The 15,803-nt window shown below is 50.3% G+C and overlaps 1 protein-coding gene across 17 annotated transcripts in view; it reads left to right on the top strand.

Moving 5' to 3' along the window:
• CIT (citron rho-interacting serine/threonine kinase) overlaps positions 1-15,803 on the top strand; it is a 180,927-nt gene that overhangs the window by 60,937 nt on the left and 104,187 nt on the right. For 15 of the 17 annotated variants that reach the window (XM_051826609.3, XM_089323271.1, XM_089323270.1 and 12 more), the window contains one exon: positions 12,672-12,855. In XM_051826609.3, the coding sequence (XP_051682569.3) occupies positions 12,672-12,855 (184 nt within the window). Of the gene's footprint in view, positions 1-11,561; positions 11,921-11,998; positions 12,219-12,671; positions 12,856-15,803 lie in introns of those variants that run through there. The other 2 variants (XM_089323274.1, XM_089323275.1) reach the window with 2 other exon arrangements.

Below are 15,803 nucleotides of genomic sequence, written 5' to 3'. Positions count from 1 at the left end.
AGCTGGGACCCTGCCACCCACATGGGAGACCTGGTTTGAGCTCCTGGCTCCTAAGCTCCCAGACATTTGGGGAATGAGCCAGCAGATGGGAGATTTCTCTGTCTGTCTCTCAAATAAATTGAATTTTAAAAGATGTGTAATAATCTACCTTATTCTAAGATAAATTGCGCCGGCGCCGTGGCTCACTAGGCTAATCCTCCGCCTTGCGGTGCTGGCACTCTAGGTTCTAGTCCCGGTCAGGGCGCCGGATTCTGTCCTGGTTGCCCCTGTTCCAGGCCAGCTCTCTGCTGTGGCCAGGGAGTGCAGTGGAGGATGGCCCAAGTACTTGGGCCCTGCACTCCATGGGAGACCAGGAGAAGCACCTGGCTCCTGCCATCGGATCAGCGCGGTGCGCCGGCTGCAGCGCGCCGGTCGCAGCGGCCATTGGAGGAAGACCTTTCTCTCTGTCTCTCTCTCTCACTGTCCACTCTGCCTGTCAAAAAAAAAAAAAAAATTGCAAAGGTTTTTCTAGAGATAACTAAAATACTAAGAACATAAAAATAAATAAATGTAGAAATCTGGGTGAAAGAGGAGTGCCAGGGAAATATAGTCAGGGTTGAGAGTGTAGAGAAGTTCCTGTTGCGTCATTAGAGGCAGAATGATTTGGGGCACTAAGCCTCCTAGTGACCGAAGCAGAAAGGAGAACATGGACAGTTACAAGAGCCCCAGTCTAGGAGGAAGAAGTTTGCTCAGAAAAGACTCAGTTTTCTGGGTACTGAGCTTCGAGGAACTTCACTTCTGGATTTCCCATAAGTGAGCCCCCTGAAATGCAGTGGACCACAGCTCTGCAACATGTGCCCTGGTGATTTCCAGGGATGCTCTCAGTATGCTGCTCAATACAAACCAAGCGTGCAGTCCCAAATTCCAGCTGTATATAAATTAGTTAAAGTAATACCTTTCCTAGGGGAAGGTGGGAAATGGGGAATAGGTTATGGAAGAGCCCATAAAATTGGAGTCCCTAACTTTTAAATTTTCACTTGCCAAAAACAAAAACAAAAACAAAACAAAACCCTTCACAAACAAGCAAACTTGGAAACAATCTTGCCGAGGATTCCAAATGATATTCAACATCTGGGGCTCTGCTCAGCTGCCAGCTTTCCAATCAGTCCCGTGAAGTGTGGTGATTGTGCATTTGTGCTCATTTTCTGAGGGCGAAAGTTGCAGAGGACTAACGAGGACGGCTGGCAGGAGTCACCCGCGTGGAAATCTGAGGACAGCGAGTCCCAAGCCCAGGTGGCTCGTGACTGAGGGTCTGGAAATAATTTCCGGTGTTTCGCTTCAGAGAAAATAAATGTGGCCAAGTCTGTTCATCCCTGGTGATGGAATGTTCACGTGCACACTCACAGTTTAGGATCTGAGAGCACCCTTCCTGCTCTTCAACATCAGGACTCACACGGGACACAGGCTCAGAGGTGATGGCTGACGGAGACCAAAGTGCCAACTGTATTCTTGGCAAGGCAAAGGCTCAACAGCCTGGGATGAGGGTCTCTGGTGGATTTACCCCTCCTACTGTGCAGAGGGGAATGCTGTGTCTTCCCTCAAGGACAAAGGAGGCCTTGCCACAGGGGCCTGATGGAAATGAGGAGGACCAGAGCAGTCACTTGGCTGAGTGCCTGCCACGCTCTCAGGCAGTTGGAGGGGGGCTGTTGAGCTCGGCCCTTCAGTTCGGAAGCTTCATAGCCCTACCTCTGGTAACATGTGGCCCAGTGGATGTCCAGTCCTGATGAGGCAGACTAGCTTATGGAAGGAACAAGTAAGAAGGTGATATTAGATGTGTTTATTCAATCCTTCTACTTAAAAGGATGAAGGAGCCTGAGCAGAAGCTCTTTTTTTTTTTTTTTTTTAATTTGACAGGTAGAGTTATAGACAGTGAGAGAGAGAGCAAGAGAAAGGTCTTCCTTCTGTTGGTTCACTCCCTTAATGAACGCTACGGCCGGTGCTGTGCCGATCTGAAGCTAGGAGCCATTCCTCCCATTCTCCCATGCGGGTGCAGGGACCCAGGCACTTGGGCCATCCTCCACTGCCCTCTCGGGCCACAGCAGAGAGCTGGACTGGAAGAGGAGCAACCGGGACTAGAACCCGGCGCCCCAACTGGAACTAGAACCTGCAGCCGGAGGATTAGCCAAGTGAGCCATGGTGCCGGCCAAGCAGAAGCTCTTTAGATCAGAGAAGAACTGGGGACAAATGATTTCCATTGCAACAGTTGGAAACAGCTTTATTGAGGAATAATAGACATACCGATACTTGTAAGCCTCATGTATTTTAAGTGTAGTTGAGTAAACTTTGACGTGTATATGCATCTCAGAAACCATCACCAAACTCAAGGTTATGAACATATCCATCACCCCAAGAGTTTCCTTGTGTCCCTCTGTAACTCCTGTCTTACACTGCTCCTATCCCTTCTCTTGTACCTGGATAATGACTGATCTCCCTTTTGTCACTGTGGTTTAGTTTATACCCACTAAATTTATATAAATTGAATCATGCAAAATGTTCTTATTTTGCCTAGCTTCCTTCACTCACATTATTCTTTTTTTTTTTTTTTTTTTTTTTTTTTGACAGGCAGAGTGGACAGTGAGAGAGAGACAGAGAGAAAGGTCTTCCTTTTGCCGTTGGTTCACCCTCCAATGGCCGCCGCGGCCGGCGCGCTGCGGCCGGCGCACCGCGCTGATCCGATGGCAGGAGCCAGGAGCCAGGTGCTTTTCCTGGTCTCCCATGGGGTGCAGGGCCCAAGCACCTGGGCCATCCTCCACTGCACTCCCTGGCCACAGCAGAGGGCTGGCCTGGAAGAGGGGCAACCGGGACAGAATCCGGCACCCTGACCGGGACTAGAACCCGGTGTGCCGGCGCCGCTAGGCGGAGGATTAGCCTAGTGAGCCGCGGCGCCGGCCCATCACTCACATTATTCTAAGATTTATCCATGCTGAGTGGCATGTATCATAGTTCATTTCTTTTTATCGCTGAGTATTTGTTTATGGATACAGCACAACTTGTTTATCTTGTTACCTGTTGATGGGTATTTGGGCCGCACCAGCTCTTGGCCGGTTAAAGTTGCTTTTCCCACCCATGTATGAATCTGTTGGTACATGCATTCATGTCTCTCTTGGGTAAGTGTCTAGGAATGGGATGGTTCAATCAGGTAGTCGGCCTATCTTTAAGTTTTTAAGAAACTCCCAGGGAGTGGGCGTTTACCTAGTGTTTAAGAGTCCCTTCCGCTCCTGCTTCAGGCTCCTGACTCAGCTTCCCACTAATGCAGACCCTGGAAAGTAGCGGTCTCTCCATAAGGGAGACCTGGATGGCAGTTCTGGCTTTTGGCTTCAGTCCGAGCTGTTGTGGGCATTTGGGAGTCAGTGAATGGTAACACACACTCTTCCTCCCCTGCCCCTTCGCTCCCTCCCTTCCTCTTTCTCTCTTTCTGCCTCTCAAATAAATAAAAAATAATTTAAAAAATTAAAAAGAAGAAATTGCCAAACCTTTCCAAAATGGTATCATTTTATACCCCCACTGATAGCATATAAGTGATCTTCCTTCACATCTTTGCGAACACTCCCAACACTTGGATTTAAAGTTACTTGTATTTGGAATATAAGCTATGGAGATAGGCTTAATTATTTTTCAAATTAAGACGTTAGAAACACTCATATGTGTGTTCATGTGTGTGTGTGTATGTGTGTGTATGTATGAATATATATTAGGGGGCTTCCAAAAGTTCATAGGAACTTACAATGTCTTTTTTAATAACTAAAACAATTTTTAATAGATTTTATTTGAGGCCGGCGCCGTGACTCATTAGGCTAATCCTTCACCTGCGGTGCCGGCACCGTGGGTTCTAGTCCCGGTTGGGGCGCTGGATTCTGTCCTGGTTGCTCCTTTTCCAGTCCAGCTCTCTGCTGTGGCCCGGGAGTGCAGTGGAGGATGGCCCAAGTGCTTGGGCCCTGCACCTGCATGGGAGACCAAGAGGAAGCACCTGGCTCCTGACTTCGGATTGGCGCAGCAAGCCAGTAGCAACACGCCAGCCGTAGCGGCCACTTGGGGGGTGAACCAACGGACAAAGGAAGACCTTTCTCTCTGTCTCTCTCTCTCTCTCTCACTGTCTAACTCTGCCTGTCAAAAAAAAAAAAAAAAAAAAAAGATTTTATTTGAGAGAAAGAGATCTCCTGTCTGCTGGTTTGTTCCCCCAAATGTCCACAATAGCAGGGACTGAGCCAGGTCAAAGCCAGGAGCTGGAAAATCAGTCCAGGTGTCCTACATGGGTGGCAGAGACTCAACTACTTGATTCACCTGACCTGTTGCCTCTTGGGGTGGGGTTAACAGGAAGCTGAAACTAGGGGCACAGTCCAGTCTGGAGCCACATTAGCTTTTAATTCAGTTTTTCTGTGTACTTTTCAAGGCCCATATGTGTAGGCCTTGATGAAGAAGTGAAGCATTGTCCTTTAGAATATCTCCTGCATGTTGGACTTGTCTCTGCCTCCTCACCAGGGAGTGGTGGTGGAGCAGTGGTAGTTTGTACTCGTTCTTCAGGCTCTGTAAATTGGAAGGCAGCTCCAGGGGCTAAAATGGATTCTCATTTGACTTTTTCTGACAAGAATATCTAATATAGGGGCTTCCACTGGCCCGATGGAACAGTTTGAGCATTAAAAAGACTGCAGTGGCCTGAAACGCGTCCAATATATAAAAATTCATGAGTTTGTAATGATACTGAGAAGGAAGTCTCATTGGTCACTCCTGGAGGTTGCTAAGGCCCCAACTCATTACTCTGAATGTTGCTAAATATAGAGAAGGAAACCAAGCATCAATCCTGCCGTCCTGTTTGAATGGTGTGCCAGGGTAACCAAGTTGTTGATGTGCTGATAAATGTAGAAGGGATGATGAGATTAGGAATTGTGCAGCCCTTGATGAAATAATCACTTGGCAGTGATCATTGGTGGCTGCTGAAACCATTAGGTGAAAAACTGAAGGGAGCTCTGTGGTACATGGATCAAGCTAATATCATCAGAAGCCATGGATCATTCTTTTTTTTTTTTTTTGACAGGCAGAGTGGACAGTGAGAGAGACAGAGAGAAAGGTCTTCCTTTGCCGTTGGTTCACCCTCCAATGGCCACCGTGGCTGGCGCGCTGCAGCCGGCGCATCACGCTAATCTGAAGCCAGGTGCAGGGTCCAAGGACTTGGGCCATCCTCCACTGCCTTCCCGGGCCACAGCAGAAAGCTGGCCTGGAAGAGGGGCAACCAGGACAGAATCTGGCGCCCCGACCAGGACCAGAGCCCGGGGTGTCGGCGCCGCAAGGCGGAGGATTAGCCTAGTGAGCCGCGGCGCCGGCCCATGGATCATTCTTAACATCACAAGAAGGGTGACAGGCAGACACCGTGTGCCCCCTAATGTCATGCAGTAGTAAGGAGACAGCACATTCTGGGCAGTGTTCTTGTCTGGAAGGCCCTGGATTTAGCAGCCAGTTTACAGGAAGCAGGGGACAGAGAGACGTGTGAAGTGATGCCGCCAGGGGGCAATCAGCCGCGTACAGAAGGTGGGGAATTTTGTGAGGATGTGTGGTGTAGCTTCTTAACCAATGAATGGCATTTGAGAAGTAAAACAGGAGGGCAGCGTGGCAGGTTAAAGGGGAAACACCAGCCAAGTCAACCGCGTGGATCTCGGTTGGATCCCGATTCAAACAAACCAAGTATATGGAGACGTATTTTGGGCGACTGGAGAAATCAGTTGCAGCCGTGGTATTACACTGTGCTATGAGCTACTGTCAGTTTCTTGTGACCAGCTGTTTGTCAGTCCCCGAACTTCTCTTTGTTCATTCCTGAGACCTCTATTACCAGATATCTTGCTCTTCCTCCCACCGTGGCCTTTTCTTTCGCAGCTGTTTGCATTGTAAGATTTGATAGTCTGGAAGTCTCCCTTCTTGCATCCAGTTCCCACTTCGCCACTCCTTTCTGTGGCCTGGCTCCTGTTCATCATGTCCTCTGTGCTACCCCTTCCTTAGAGTACAGTTTGTCCTGTTGACTTCTGTGGGCGTGCCCTTTATAAAAGGTTTCTAGCACACACCTCTTCCCACTGTCACTGTCCAGAGGATTGTTAGCAGCCCAGGGCTCCATAGCTCTGTCTGGTTATGTGCTGTCAATCCAACCCAGGGCTCCCTCTTCAAGGTCCAACCAAGATTTCACTTTCACTTACTCCGCAGCTCCCTCACTACTCCGGCTTCTGTGGCTTTTCTAAAGTAGCACTTTTCCTCACTCCAGCCCATGAAGATGCCTTTTAAGCAACCCTTGAGATTCAATCACCTCCACGACACTTTGCCACAAGAACACCCAAAACCCCACCACATCCCCCACTGGCAAAACTTGGCCTCGCTCTGTTTACGTGTGCTTTTCACAGCTACACCCTGACCTCTCACGGACATGAATCTCCTCCTCGTCACGTCTTTCACAGGTCTGCCTTCATCATGTAGATCAATATGTTCATGAGAGTGCCTCAGGTTTTAAGGAACTGGAAGACAGCTAATTTTGGGCAATCTTCCTTTAGATTTGAACACAGCACCTGTCGTCCAATTAAGATGTTTTTTAAAGAGGTGCAGTGTTGAAGTAGGTAGGCTGAAGTTGCTGGTGTTTGTCATTTACTATTTTTTTTATTTTAAGGATTTATTTATTTATGTGAAAGGCAGAGTTACAGAGACGCAGAGAGAGAGAGAGAGAGGTCTTCCATCTGCTGGTTCACTCCCCAGTTGGCCTCAATGGCTGGAGCTGTGCCAATCCAAAGCCAGGAGCCAGCAGTCTCCACCAGGTCTCCCATGGGGGTGCAGGAGCCCAAGGACTTAGTCCATCTTCTATTGCTTTCCCAGGCCATAGCAGAGAGCTGGATCAGAAGTGGAGCAGCCGGGACTTGTACAGGCGCCCATATGGGATGCCAACACTGCAGGCCGTGGCTTTATCTGCTACGCTACAGTGCTGGCCCAGTCATTTACTATTAGCAAATGCCCACTGTGCTCCAGGCGTGGTCTTGACTCATGGTGTCATCATACAGTATTTATATGTCCTTGTCCCTTGTTGACAGTGCTGGCTCTTATTCGTATTGTGCTTCTGCTGTGTACGATGCAGCATCAGTGTCTGTAACCCATCGTGATGATTAAAAGAGAGAGAGAGAGAGAGAGAGAGAGAATCTTCCATCTGCTGGTTCTTTTGGGTCTCCTACAAGGGTGCAAGGACCCAAGGACTTGGGCCATCTTATGCTGCTTTCCCAGATGCGTTATCAGGGAGCTGGATTGGAAGTGGAGCAGCCAGGACTGCAGCTATGCCACAGCAGGTTCCTACAATGGCATGTTGCATGGGCTAGCACATTAGGTCTAAAAAATTTACCCCTCATCTGAGGGTCTCATTCTTCATCCATTCCTTTTTTTTTAAAACATTTCAACTCTTTTTTTTTTTTTTGACAGGCAGAGTGGACAGTGAGAGAGAGAGACAGAGAGAAAGGTCTTCCTTTGCCGTTGGTTCACCCTTCAATGGCTGCCGCGGCCAGCGTGCTGCGGCTGGCACACCGCACTAATCCGAAGCCAGGAGCCAGGTACTCACTCATCCTGGTCTCCCATGGGGTGCAGGGCCCAAGCACTTGGGCCATCCTCCACTGCACTCCCTGGCCACAGCAGAGAGCTGGCCTGGAAGAGGGGCAACCGGGACAGAATCCGGTGCCCCGACCGGGACTAGAACCCCGAGTGCCGGCGCCGCAAGGCGGAGGATTAGCCTAGTGAGCCGCGGCGCCAGCCTCATCCATTCCTTTAACAGACAGGTATTAGACATTGAATGACGTCAGCCAGGTAGCATTCTAGGTGTTAGGTATGTGGTGGGGAACACAAGAGTCTCTATCCTCATGGAAATTGTGTTCCGTGAGGAAAGCATACAGTAAACACTGCACCCATGTGGGAGAATCTTTTCTGTTTTTAATATGAATGCTTATCTGGCATGCTGAAAAATTAGAGGTGAGAATGGGGTAACTGTTGCTCCGTGGAACATGTTTGAAGGAAGCAGCGTCAAGAGGACAAAATTGGTTTTTCTTTTTTTAAAAAAATATTTTGAAGATGATAAATTTTTCCCCCAAAGCTTTCCATGAATGTCAGGATTTTTAAAAAAGGAGAAAGAAAGAGAATTTATAGACAAGAAATTAACTATAGCTCCTGAAATAGCTCTTTGTTTCTGAAAGCCTTGTTCTGTCATCTATCTTGTAACTGGGAAAAAAAAAAACCCTTTAAGAAGCAACTTTCGTAGCCTCTGCCACGAAAGAGGATGTGGCCTGCCATCGCCACAGACAGCCTGATTTACTTAGGAATACAGAGGGAAAGGTTTCTTTTCTCCTGTTTTTCTTAGTGGCTTTTGACAACAAACAACAGATCCTAAAATATGACTTATTTGTCCCCAGTGAATGGAGTGGTATATGGCAGTGGGGGGAGCTGATGGTTTCATAATATTCAATCAGAAAATATTAATATAGACACTCATTAACATATTTTTCAGACAGAACAATCTCGACTTTTAAAGCTTCTTCATTTAATTCAAACGTCAATTAGCTTCTTTGTGGCCTGTACCGTGCTAGGTACTATTTTTACAAAACCCATTTCCTAGTCATTTAATTATATATTTGCTCAAAAAATGTTTATTGTGCACCTACTGTGTGACTGGTACTATACTATATACTGGAGAGTCATTGGTACCTCCATCAATATAGACCTCATACCTTTTGTAAAGCTAAAAGAGCAAACTTTACATCTTATGAGAATCAAAAAAGAGCTATTTTTTTATAAGCCACAAGAAATGGGAAAATTAGCTCTCCAGGATAGGGCCTGGTTACCTACCTTGTAGTTTTTATTTATTTATTTATTATTATTATTATTATTATTTTTTGACAGGCAGAGTGGACAGTGAGACAGAGAGACAGAGAAAGGTCTTCCTTTGCCGTTGGTTCACCCTCCAATGGCCGCCGCGGTTTCACACAATACTTTTAAAATGTTGCATCCATATTTATGCTAGTTTTCTACTCTTCCTGGTGCTCCTGTTACACAAATATTGGACCTTTTTAGTCTGTCTTTGTCATTTGACTGCTCAGGTTTTCCGTCTGCTTGTTGGATTCTGTACGAGTACTTCTTGAACTGTGTGTGCCCATGAGTCACCAGGGGCTTGTGTTGGAGTGCAGGTGCTGATCCAGTGGGTATGGGGCAGGCCTGAGATTTTACATTTCTGGCCAGCTCCTGGACAATGCTGATACTGCCCGCTGCAGATCACACTTTGAGTACCATGGATCTATGTGATGATTTCCTTGGATCAAACTGCTAGTTCCCTAAGTTTCTCTTCAGCTGTACCTAATCTATTATTTAACACATCCAGTGAGTTTTTAACTCTACATTCAACAACAGTTCTTTTCTTTTTATAAGTACTGTTTGATTCCTTTTAAATGTGCTGGATTGTTTTCTAAAGTGTCTTGTTTGTCAATTAGATTTGCTACTTATTTACCTTGGTAATACAACTTATCTCATGGTCCGTATTAGGTTATCTTCCATCTGCAGGTTTTGGAGGGCTAGCTCTCCATTTCTGGTGTCTGTTGCTGCTCCTTCACGCTGTCCTTGAGTGGTTTGTTTTTTCCTTGTTACAGGTGGTTGTTGGTTTCTACTTTTTATTTTTTTATTGTGAACTCATTTGTAATAGGGATTGTTTTGTGTGTGTGTGTGTGTGTGTGTGTGAGAGAGAGCGAGCGAGCGAGCGAGTGAGAGAGAGAGACAGACCTGGAGTGAGCCTAGGCCAGTTTGTGTTAATTTCTTGAACTGCAGTTCCCCCGTCCTGAACAGAACACACAGCTGTAGCTGCCCTGCCTGCAGTGACAGTTTCTCACTAGCAGCCCCATTTCTTAGGCATGAAAGGGCCCCGACAGGGGGGAGCATCCTTGCTGTTTTCTGCAGGGTTCCTGCATTTATCTTTTATCCTCAGCTAACACACAGCCCTCAGAAGCCCTTCTTTTCAGAGTTTCCTGTTGCGCTTAACTGATGACCCGTCCAGAGGTCCCTTTTTTTTTTTTTAAACCAAAACTATATTTATTTGAGAAGAAGTAGAACATGTGAGCTCTCATCTGCTGGTTCACGCCTCAAATGTCTATACCAGCTGGGCTGAAACTGGGGCCTTAATCTAGGCCTCCCACGTGGGCGGCAGGGCCCTCCCAGGGTCTGCATTGGCTGGAAGCGGGAGCTGGAGTCAGGAGGAGTCCAGGTCCCCAGCTTTTGATCTGAGGGTGAAGAGTTCACCTGTTAGCGGCTAGAGCATTTCGCGTTGACTCTCCATCCTTTTAGCTTGAAGGTTCTCTGGCTCCTATCCTAACCCTGAGCGGTTAAGCTGGCTTTCAGCGTGGCGGGGTTGTACACATGAACCTTCTTCCATAGGGTGGAACTTTCAAATCAGAGTTATTTCACGGAGGGTGGCTCCTACCTCTCTATGGATCGCAGTCCTCACTCAGAAGTGGAGTTTCTATTCTAGTCTGCTGAAGATGAGGTGAGTGGAGAGCAGACAGGGGGTTAAACTGCTCCTAGGAGCGAAAGGTCGAGCACAAACACGCGTCTGCCGTGCTGTGCGCGTGCGCCTCAGGCAGAACGCACTCGCCGGGTCTCCCTCTCCTCCCCTAACGGAAGAGCTGGCGTGAACCTGCGCCTCGCATGTGCAAGAGTAACAGTGAAAGCCGCTAATCTTTGCGGGGTGTTCACCGGACGCTAAGAGCCGCGCTAAGCACTTTGTAGACTGTTGAAACCCCTCAGCGGCCCTTGGAGGTAGTTGGTCCCTTGTGGAAGCTGAGGCTCAGAGAGTTGGAGTGACTCTCCCGGGATCACAGAGCTGGCTCATGGTGGAGCCGAGATTCGAACTCAGATTCCAGGGTGTGTGTCCTTGACGGCTGTTTCCATGTTCGTATCAGCCGCACATGGCTCGCCATAAATTTCCTCAGTCTCCAGATGAGTTTTTTTATTATGGGATGGAAAACTTTTCTTTCAGAACCTGACTATATATATATTTCTTTTTTAAAAAACAAGGTGTTAGGGAGTTGGAATCGGGTTGGGGTTGAGCCTGTGCTGGTGGAAGTACACATGGGATTCAATCTAATTTTCCTTTGCATCAGCTGATTTGTAAAGTATTCGGCGGCATGTAGATGTAAATTCCCTTGAGAGAGCTTGGAGGTGCTAAATAGTTCTCCGCGTGCGCTCTTGTTCTTCCGCCCTCCCATCTCACCTGGGTGCACCTGGGGCTCTGAGCCCATTCCTGGGCTCGCTCTCCTCGGGTTCCTTCCCTGCGCCGCCGCCCGGGATGCTGTTGTCATCGGGGAACTTTGCAAACAGCCAGATTCTTTTGAGTCTGTAAGCAGAAAACAGACTGCTGCTCATATGTGGCACCCAGCCTCGTCCAGAACACGAGGAGTTAAGCAAGAAGTGCGGGCCGCCGAGGGCTGTGACAAGTGTCCTAGGGGGAGCTCTAGCGAGCCCTGGCGGGCCGTGACTCATGCTGCTCTGTCACTCAGATCGGCACCGGCCCCTGCCACGCAGCCCCAGCCAGGTGGGGTTACAGCCGGAGCGCGCGCGGTGCCCAAGCGCGAGGCCGAGCCGAGCCGGGAGCAGGCAGCCTGCACTGCGGGGGATGTGATGCTCGGCTCGCCCACTCGCCCTGGCCAGCGCGCCCGGACGCCTCGGCCCGCAGCCATGGTAACGCTTCTGGCCGGAGACGCCCCCGGGAGCCCCCCGCGACGGGCCGCGTCCTGGTGACGGATGGGCCAGTGTCCACCGCCCTGGCCGGGAGAGCTCAGTGGGTCGGCGGGAAGCGGAGAGGATGTGAGGCGCCCCCCGCCGGGAGAGCTGCCCTAGCGAGGTAGGAAGCGTGCCGCAGTTGTGCGCCCCTGCGTTCCGGCCGGCGCGCGCAGGAGAGCTGTAAATCTCCTGCAGGAACTTGACCCGCCCGGAGCCTCCTCGTGCCTACGAAACTGCGGCGGCCGGGGGCGCTACGGCGCCGGGCAGCGGGACCAGGGGACGCAGCGAAGTGGGGCTCAGGTCCCCGAGTGGTCGCGTCCGGAGGCTAAGGAACCAGACTGCAGGGCCACCCAGACCCGAGTTGCAGAGCCACCCCGGCCCGCGCCGCTCTTCCTCCCAGTCCCGTTGAGGCGCAAGAGGTAGAAGTTCCATCTCAGTTAGGCAGCAGTGATTGCCAGTGATGTACACCTGGCTGGGAGAGGGAGCAAATAGGCGCAGGTCGTCCGGCATCCCGGAGTAGCCCGCGGCTGCACCCAGGAAGTCTTCCGGAAAGATCCGCAGCGAGGGGGCTCGCTCCAGCGAGTTGCCCAAGTTCTCTGGGTGCAGCTAGTGACCTGTTTGAGTTGATGCTTCAGTTTACCTCGGCCAGGACGGCGTTCTGTCTGCGGGTTGGTGGCCATGTTGGCAGGGAAGGGGTTAATCTCTTGTTGCTGTAGGAGCCCAGGCTGGGTCTGCCTGAGCGAGGAGGAGCCGGATTGAAAGCAGGCGCTGCAGTGCTGTCGCCAGCGCCGGAGGAGTAAGACGCTGTCTCCGCAACACTGTTGGAGCCCTCTGAATTTTCTCTCCCCCATCTCTTGTTTTTCTTCAACCAGCTCCACCCCCCTTCGTTCCCACCCTCCAGTCTGACGATGACACCTCCAATTTTGATGAACCAGAGAAGAATTCGTGGGCTTCCTCGTCTCCGTGCCAGCTGAGCCCCTCAGGTTTCTCGGGCGAAGAACTGCCGTTCGTGGGGTTTGCGTACAGCAAGGCGCTGGGGATTCTTGGTAGATCTGAGTAAGTGGAAATCAGACTTTTTCAAGGGCCCTGCATTGAGGCAAAGGCATAAGGAGCCGAAGCTGGCGGTGGTGGCTGCTGGCCGCGCCTGGAGGTGGGGAGAGTGCAGGGGAACCTGCATTTGGAAAGCCGGCTACCTGTTTGGGCTTCGGTGCAGGCGGCTGTCGGTATTCTCATTCTGTGATGTGTAGGGTACCTGTTCCTGCCCACCGCATTGTCATTGTCGACTGGGTACTTTGGGTTAGTTTTTCCGTCTTTGCTCTTCTTTAGAGGAGAGGAGATAGTGGGAGATTTCTAGCAGTGCAGCTCCTGGGTGGAAGGAGAAGGGGGCAGGAATTAAGACGAGCTGTCCATCTGTGTATCCTTCGGTGTGTCTGTCTCAGGTGGGTGGATGGTTGCTATCTTGGCTGTATCAGAGAGCCCGGGGTGGGGGAAGGAGGTAATCTGGAAAACCCCGTGTCTCATAAGCTCAAGGTCTCCCGATGGGTTTAACTGAGCTGCAAGTGGCTGAAGCAGAGCTCTCAGAGATGAGCTCGGCTGCTCTCCAAGTATGCTGCAAGATCAGGGATCTGGCAGCCGAGCCTCCCTGAGCCCCGCTGCCGTGAGCCGCCAGGCGGGAGTGTGATGTAGCCGGGGCGAGTCACTGATTCACAGAAACTGGGCTTCGCAGGAAGCAAACAGACCAGCAAACCGGGAGACTGAACGTGGAAATGGAGACGTCCCTCTGAGCCTCCTGACCTGGTGGGTCTCCCTGCATTCTCCTAAAAGCTATTGAACAATGCATTAGCACAGGCGGCGCTTGGGATTGGAGGGTCCTGGCCGCCAGCCCCTTGAAATTTCTGTAAAATGCAGCAGCCTGTACGGATTGGGAGCTCAGGGTATTGCTTCGCTTCCGGCAGGGTACGGTGACATTCTGGTTTCAGCAGAGCAAGTTCCCCAGGAAGGTCTCATCCCCCCGCCGGCCTGGCTGCCTCACTTTGCAGCTCTTGCGGTTAGCATTCAGTGCTTACTTGCTGCCCACTTAGGAGACAGCAGCATTTGATCTCCTTGACAGCTTGCGTTCCCTAGCTGGTGTGCTTGGAGCTTAGACGTGGATTTGAAGGGATGTCTCCTTGGTTCCTGGATGGTGTCTCCCCATGGGTGCTGTTTTGACACTCATGTTCCTGAAAAGGTTCCAGATCGTTGTGGGGAACTGGATATTTGATATGAGATGGGACTGTCGGCTGTGATCAGATGTGAGAGGGGTTTTGATGGTGAGGTAGTCTTGCTTTTCTCCTTTGCCTGCAGTCTGGGTTTACAAGACAGGTTGGATTTTGGTGGTGCTGGATGTGCCTCTGGGGCAGATTTGCCCTAAGAGCCCAAAGCAGTCTGGATGGCTGCAGGAGAGGCAGAAAGCTAAGTAGCTGTTGAATGTGCCATGGGAGGCACTGGAGATGGCCCAGCAGGGCTGGGGGGTTGTGCACTAGCACGAGAGCGGGTGGAAGGAGGTGGAGGCCCGATGCTGAGGGATGCATGGTTGGTTAGTGGGCAGCGTAACCTTGACACACGCAGCACACTGAAGGTCACAGATCAGACAAGATGGAGCTGCATGGGGAGTCCGGTCCTGGTTAGGACTGAGCCAGCAGGGTCAGAATGGGCACTCGCTTAGGTGCCAGTGACCGGCACAGCCAGTGAGGGCTGGGGGGTGGGGGTGGAGGTTAGATTTCAGGGGCACAGGGAGAGTGATGTGGAGGATTTTGGGCACTGCAATTAATCAGAGGCAGTGTGTGATTAATTGCTTATTTTTTGGGAAGACTCTAATTGCATCTTTCTGCTTCTCACAGAGAGCTCAGTTGAGGGAGCTCTCTGACAGGGGCTTCTCAGCTTCTCAGGCCCAGGCACTGGGTAAATATTTGTTGACCTGATTTGCTCATGATCCTTCCCCACCCAAGTGTGTTTAGATTGTTTGCTGCATTTGAAGATTGGCTAGTTCACCTTTGATAGTTCAAACATCTACCTCCAGAGCGTCAGACGAGAGGTGTTCATGCCCCGGCAGAATGTTTAATACGATGCTCACGAAAGCAAGACAAAAAGAAGCCAAAGTCTGTGCAAACAAAACCTTGCTTCCTGCCTGGAAGATGGAAGGAGACTAGTTCTATCTCTGGGGGAACTTCACGGTCTTTCCCATGGCAGTTTGAGGCTGGAGTCAATAAGATTTCTTTTCATCTGGCTGCTTTGTCGCATGATGTCACCGTGGGACTTGGCTACCTCTGCTGTGGGCAAAACCTACAGCGTGGTTGTAGAAATGCACGCCACCTGTTGGATGCCCATGACCCTGGGCGTGTTGGGTTGGGCTAAGTTGGACGCCCGCTCGAAGAGAAGCAGTGATGAGCTTGCTTAGCAGCTCCTGCCGTTCTGTTGACATAGTGGTAAAGTTCATTTGGGTTGGGAAGGGCGTTTTCTGGGCTTCCACCTTTGCCAACGGCGACCTCTGTGTCCTCTTGGGTTTGTCGTTCTCCCACTCCCTGTTTCGGGCATCACAAGTTTTTATGGACACACATTGCTTACCTGAGAAAACTGGGCTGCTACTCACTCTTGACGCCACCGAGGAGACTGCGGATGCTGCTCTGCTAGGCTTGGTAAATTGACCCCAGGCTTGTTACCAGGGAAGTGAATGAAACCTTAAGAGGTGCAGCTGAATGAGTGAGGAATTTCCATAGACTCTGGCAGTGAGAGTGACTTTGGTGATTGTAATCAGACCTCGCCTTCTAGGGTCCTTTATCTTGGGGGATTCCAGACTATTTTTGAGTCAGCCATTGAGTGCATCGTTATTTTAGGCTTTGCAAGAATCTTGAACTCAGTGTTTCAGTGGATGAAGCATAGTGGGAGTTCAATGGTGGAAGCAGGAAAGATTTTAAAGAGCTCAGAGGTTTGGTTGACTTCAGGGTGGGGTTATGGCCAAGGTAGCT

The sequence above is a fragment of the Oryctolagus cuniculus genome, chromosome 21 (assembly GCF_051225735.1).
Source record: "Oryctolagus cuniculus isolate XC-2025 breed Fujian yellow rabbit chromosome 21, ASM5122573v1, whole genome shotgun sequence".
Lineage (NCBI taxonomy): Eukaryota > Metazoa > Chordata > Mammalia > Lagomorpha > Leporidae > Oryctolagus > Oryctolagus cuniculus.
This window is presented reverse-complemented; position numbering and strand designations above follow the sequence as displayed.